The sequence below is a fragment of the Apus apus genome, chromosome 2 (assembly GCF_020740795.1).
Source record: "Apus apus isolate bApuApu2 chromosome 2, bApuApu2.pri.cur, whole genome shotgun sequence".
Lineage (NCBI taxonomy): Eukaryota > Metazoa > Chordata > Aves > Apodiformes > Apodidae > Apus > Apus apus.
Genome location: NC_067283.1, coordinates 16,890,236 through 16,896,940, shown reverse-complemented (window position 1 = coordinate 16,896,940; position 6,705 = coordinate 16,890,236). Strand labels below are relative to the sequence as shown.

Sequence of the window (6,705 nt, the reverse complement as noted above, 5' to 3'; positions counted from 1 at the left end):
AGCACTATTTTGTTTGATGTTGGTAGAAACAGGAAATTTGGAGTGATGTCTACTGCTACAGCTGTTTGCAGTCCTTATATCACGCCAGATGTGAGACTGATGTATCTGTATTTTGTCCTCTCCTGTGAATTGCAAGTGATCAAACAGGCAAAAACATAATGACAAGATGACTGGGCAAGTTTAGCACTCAGGGAATTGTTCAAGACATTCATAAATTACTGCCCAACCACACATGCAGTGAAGGAAAATCTACTGTAATGTCACAGATACGCAAAGGCATTGCTATCTACAGTGACTTGCAAATACAAGTGTATTAATTGTAGAAAATATCTTTCACATGTCTTAACTGATATTCTATTGAAAGATGTAATACTAAAAGACACAGAACTAGGTATGACTGTTTTATAAAACCTAGGCGTGACAAATGAGTAATGTAAAAACAACCATAATTTTCCACAGATTTATTTGCGTCGTTACATTATCCTCATACACATAAGTTCTGCTTTGAAATATGAATGTTAGAAGGAGTCATCGTGTATTTAAATGTAGCTGTATTGCAGAACAAGTGTGTTGGTAAAAGCTGCTGAAGCATCAGCCATACTTGGCTTTTTCTGTTGCTAGAGCCAATCTGCGAATGTTTGCTATGCAACCAGCTGCTGACTCCTGCAGAACTTCATCTGTAGAGCTTACCATTGTCAGTAGGAGCTAGCAAGAACACAAACAAGAAAAAACATAAGAAAAACTAATAAGCATGCTATTATTTCAATAATATTCAAATAAGATCTAGGACAATCACATGAATGTATTCACACACATAATAAACCACTAAACATCATATTAACAACACTGCATTATATCTGTATGTATACCTATTACACATACTTTTGTATACCTCTATGTATTAACCCACACATAGACCACAACACTTTATATTTTATCATATTTGTACCCGCAATCTGATATTTTTGTGCCTGATTTTCTGATTCTTGTATCATGCCTGTCTATTGGTTGTGACTTGGATTTTTTCTTGTGAGTAGAAATTGCACATGCTTTCACCAACATGCTGGTTTACCCCCCAGGTACACTAGTATGTTTTACATATATTTGTACATGCTCAAGATTTTTAATAAAAAAAGCCGTACATATATATATATATAAAAAATATTTTTTTCCTTGATCATGAAACTGGATCCCTCTGAAGGGGACCCTTGTGTGCCATTGACTGCACGAGGTCACTAGGTTTCTTTATTGTCACTGCAAACCACTTACATTCAACTGCTTGAGGAATACAGATCCAGACATATTACTCTTAAACATTTGCATCTGAAGTGAAAAATGAAAGCTCAAAAAAGGCACCAAACTTTTGGATCTGATTCAGTTTTTCAGTCATGTGGAGCAGCTCCCTTTCTCTGGAAGTCATTCCACTTTTCAATGGAAATTCCCTTGTAGTAAGGTATTGTTAAACACAAGTATGACATAAGACAGGCCTTCATAATAAAACATTTTCACATATCAGAAAACCATTTAAAATGGTTTTGGATCTCACTTCCCCAGTGTGTTGCAAGTCAGTGATGCAACTGCAAATGTAATATACACTGGAAAACAGAAGACTCTTGCTTAGCTTAAATCAGCTCCATGCAATCCTCGGATTTCTGAAAATCTGCCAAGCTTAATGGGAGTTCAGGTATTTTGAAGCTCAGACAGCTCTAATTAAAACCTCTATTTTCAGTCTGCAATACTTAGGATTCTGTGTTCACCCAAACAATGTTGAGTCAAACCACAGAGAAATCTGTTATCACTCAACTCCAATGCATGTTTTTCATACAGCTAAAATATTACACAAAATTATGAACTGCTAAATATAAAAGCAAAAATTGAATGCAGACATCAAATTCGTATGCTACCTTTTTCTAGCCTTCCAGCAATTGTGAGGCATGGGCCACAGCTGCACACATATGGCATTTGCTTATAGAGATCAAAGCATTTTATACTTGAGGAAGTATTTGTGTTAGCCAAATGTACAAAACAAGCATCTTGCCAGTCACCTTTCACCCTTTGACCCCCACATGCAACATGTAAAGGTGCCTGTGATGGGTCTGAAATACGTCAAAAAGAGTATTATGTGAATTAAGCATAAATTGTATTTTTTCTTGCAGTTGTTGCTATAATTTTTATTAATGTAACCAGGTGTCCATGTACCAACAGATAGATAAGAACTCTTGAAGACTGAACACTCCTAAAGGGATATGCCAGACTTAAAATTACGTGAGAAAAAAATTTATTATAATGCTTTATATTCTTGTATATGATTTGCTTGCAAATGTTGGGCCAGGGTACAGCAAGCAGCAAGACCAAGCAGCACATCACTGTGTGGTGATGAAGCTTCTCTACACAGCACCAAGGCCAGAATGCAAGTCTTATCAGATGCTTAACTTCTTTTTCTTCGTCAGAAATATTGCTGCACCAAGACAGACCTTTCTTCCTTGCTATTTTCCACCAGCTGATTTCTCATCAGCTTCAACTATAAAGCATTCCTCTGGGTGCCTCAAAACTTCCTTGTATAACTTACAGAGGAAAACTGGTATAGATCCTTCATACGCCTGACTCAAACCCAAAAATATGTATGCACATACTGTTCATATAGTGGTTTTGGTAAAGCTGTCAGTTTCAGATTTGAGGGCAAGGAAACTTCACAGATGTAGTGGAAGGCTTTTTCAGCATAATGAGTGTGGAACTCAAACTTTAATCATTTCAGTGTAAGACTTGTTATCAGTTTGTAAGAGCAGAATTTCTGCTTGCTAATGCTTTGGAGATACATTATCTAGTAGAAATATAGCAAAAAGCAAAAACAGACCTCTGCCTTTATTATGACTACATGTTAGGTAGGACTCAAGTCAAGGTTATTTATTTCTTTTAGCCAACACTGCTTCCTAGGCTCAGAAAACTTAGGAAAATAGATGTGTTTTTTTTTCACTTTCCATGCAGAGCTCAATACTAAGCAATGCTCTCTACTGCAGGTGCATTTTGGAAAATCAGAGTTAGGTATCAAAGAACAGCTTATGTGACACTAATTAGAAGTACTCAAATAGATGTCTAAACAGTTAGTGGTGCAAACAGAATCACTGCAAATAGCAGTTTTTATAAGGGTATTAAATACTGGGTTTTTTCCGTCAGAGTTTGGGAGATCAAGGATTAGTTCCTCCCTAACTCATTGTTCTGAATCACTTGCCAGTGTTAACAGCTGTAAGAACTGCCACATCACACCAAATCCTGTGCTACCCTGTGCCTCAGGATTTTCACAGTACGACTTCAAAGAAATATTCTTGGAAACACAGTCTGATACAGTAGCTGCCTCTGCAGCCTGAGGATATCCAGCAACACTTGTCAGTCAGCCTACTCCTTTTGTGCTAACAAAGAGGCAGCTGAAGAGAAGATTACTGAAAATACAAAATATTTCAATATAAGTAGGTAATTCCGTATTTAGAAATCTAACTTTGAGGATTTTCATATAAATCCTGCCTTAAATGCAATTAAATTTTATTATTTTTTTTTATGTACCAAGAAAGTTGTAATTCTTTTCTTTCCTGACTGCCACTCCTTGACCCTTTCATGGGTTCAGTTCCATTTACTGGCAATATGGGTCATCCAATTTAGGTATGGAAATGTATTTATAGATAGTATACACAGACTATACCCACATATTAGATATATTGGACAAGTCCAATAAATCTTTTCTTTTTATTCGAATGCACCACTGCAATATAACATGTTCCTGATGCAATGCCCTTGAACTTCATATATCCCTTCCCTTTACTGTTCAGGTATTGTTTTCTGACAAATGTAAATGTTAACAGATGTGAGAAGCTGTAAAAAAGCATGTGGTATAAATGCTCCTTTCTGGCACGTAAGAGGCACTTTCCATAACAGAGAAAGCATTTGCAGCACTATGTAGCCTTCATTTTCTGTTGGCAGGTATCTATATTCTAAGGCAAGAGTCCAAAATTTTCTGCACAGTTAGCACGTCATACCAGCAAATAAGCACAAATACAAGCTGTTTGGAAAAGGTACAGAGCATATGTAGCATCTCTGGGTTCCAAAAGCAGGAGCAATGCACAGCCAAATCATTTAAATATTCAGAACAATTAAGAAAATTTTGCTATTACTATCCCAGCTTTAAAATAGCACAAAATTGTTACACTATATTAGAATTGCAGTCATAGCGTAATTCAGAATAGAAGGGCTCTCAGGAGGTGTTTATCCAACGTCATGCTGAAAGCAGCACCAGCTACAAGGCTGGATCAGGTTGTTGAGGGTTTTATCCAGCCTGATCTTAAAAACCTCTTTGGGGAACCTATTGCAGTGTTTGACTGTCTTGTAGATAAAAAGGTCTTCCCTACCGTCAGTCATTCTTGTTCCAGTTTATGCCTGTTGACTCTCATCCTCTGGCCAGGCACCCCTGTGAAAAGCCTAGCTCCACCTTTTTGATGACTGACCTTCTTGTAGATACTCCAAACATGCTATTAAAGAAGCAGCTTGAAGCTGTCTCTTCTCCAGGCTGAAAAAGCCCAGTTTCCTCAGTTTCTCTTCACAGGGCAAATGCTCCAGCTCTTGCCCATCCTGGTGGTGCTCTACTGTACCTATTATCATCTATCCATGTCCTTCCCATACTGGAGAGCCAAAGCTGGGTGCTGTATTCTAGGTGTGGTCTAACGAGTACTAAGGGGAACAATCACTTCCCTCAATCTCCTGGCTGTGCTCCTGCTCATAGAGCCCAGTATTGTGTCTTCCCTACTGTTAGGACACACTACTGGCTAATGTTCTTTCCAGGTCACTGACAAACACATTAAATGTGACCAGTACGAACAGAGAGATCCCTTTCACAGAATCATAGAATGGTCAGAATTGGAAGGGACGTCCAGAGATCATCCAGTCCAACTCCCCCACTAAAGCAGGATCCCCTGGAGCACTCAGGGCTGCATCCAGGTGGGATCTGATTATCTCCAGAGAAGGGGACTCCACAACCTCTCTGGGCAGCCTGTTCCAGTGCTTTGTCACCCTTATAGTAAGGAAGTTCCTTCTCATATTTAAATGGAACTTCCTGTGTTCCAGCTTGTGCCCGTTCCTGTCACTGGGAACTACTGAAAAGACTCTGGCTCCATCCTCCTTGCACCTACCCTTTAGATACTTGTAGGCATTAATAAGGTCTCCCCTCAGCCTTCTCTTCTCCAGGCTAGAGTCCCAGCTCTCTCAGCCTTTCCTCATAATGGAGACACTTCAATCCCCCAGTCATCTTTGTTGCCCTCTCTGGACTCCCTCTAGTAGTTCCCTGTCTCTCTTGAACTGGGGAGCCCAGAACTGTAGACAGTATTTCAGATGTGGCCTCACCAGGTCAGAGTAGAGGGGGAGAACGACCTCCCTTGACCTACTGGCCACACTCTTCCTTGTGCAACTGAGGATTCCATTGGCCTTCTTGGCAATAAGGGCACATTGCTGGCTCATGGACTTACTTACCAGGACTCCCAGATCCTTCTCCTCAGAACTGCTTTCCAGCAGGTCCACCCCTAACCTTTATTGGTGCATGGGGGTTCTTCCTTCCGAGGTGCAGAACCCTACACTTGCCCTTGTGGAACCTCATTAGGTTCCTCTCTGTCCAGCTCTCCAGCCTGTACAAGTCATGCTGAATGGCAGCACAGCCCTCTGGAGTGTCAGCCTTTGGCACAACCCTTGTCACCAGCCTCCAATACAACCCCTTGACTATTACCCTCTGAACTGGATCATCCAACCATTTTTAATCCATTTGGTTGTTCACACATCTAGAATATAATACATCCTAACTTGGACAGAAGTATGCTGTGGGAAACAGTGTTGAAAACCTTACTAAAGCCAACGTAAATTACATCCACTGCTCTCCTCTCATCTGCAAATGTAGACACAGAGGGCAATCACTTTCCCTTTGGTAAATCTATGCTGACTGTTTCAAATCATCTTCTCCTTCATGTGGCCAGAAATGAGTTCCAAGAGGATTCCCTCCACAACATCCCCAGAGACCAACGTGAGGCTGACCAGTTTGTAGTGTCCCAGACTGGGAGGAGGAATTGTTGCTCTGAAGACACACTTTGCAGACTCTCATTGTTGAGTTTTTTGCTTTCTGGCATACCAAAGGTGTAACAAATGGGGGAGGTCTTTTGTTCCTCAGGGCAACAGTAAGAGGTAAGTGGGTAAGGCATAACGTTTGCTTGGATATTAATGAATCATGAATGATGCCACTTTCCACTGTCTGATAGTACAGTTTTCTTAAAACACTATCTCTACAAGCACAAAATAAGCAATTAAAATTATTTCCAACAAGATAACATAAGCATCAATTTAACAAGTTATAAAGTATTCATTTCAAAATGGGTATGGATCCCTGGGTGAGTAAGATAGTAAGAAAAATGGGCTAGTAATTATCTTTCCTATTAAGATGTCTTTCTAGAATTTTTCACTTCTACAAAAGAAGTAGCTCAAGGGGACTTTAAAGCAGAAAAAGCTTAGAAAAGTTTTGTAACAGTAAATCCTGAATCTGACAACATCTCAGATGTTAGTGATGCTCCATGTACGGGTACAATAATTTATAAGTACTCAGATTCCTTTGGTCACAGTTATTGCAGGTGAGAAGCAGGAAACATAGGAGCTGAGTATTTCAGAAAGAATACCATTTTTCAT

At 39.6% G+C, this 6,705-nt stretch overlaps 1 protein-coding gene across 1 annotated transcript in view; it reads right to left on the bottom strand.

Annotated features, from left to right (window-relative positions):
- Positions 1 to 459: 459 nt before the first annotated feature.
- ODAD2 (outer dynein arm docking complex subunit 2) overlaps positions 460 to 6,705 on the bottom strand; it is a 79,459-nt gene continuing 73,213 nt past the window's right edge. Inside the window, 1 exon segment of the mRNA XM_051612498.1 lies at positions 460 to 705. Within this exon segment, the coding sequence (XP_051468458.1) occupies positions 592 to 705 (114 nt within the window). The 3' untranslated portion in view covers positions 460 to 591.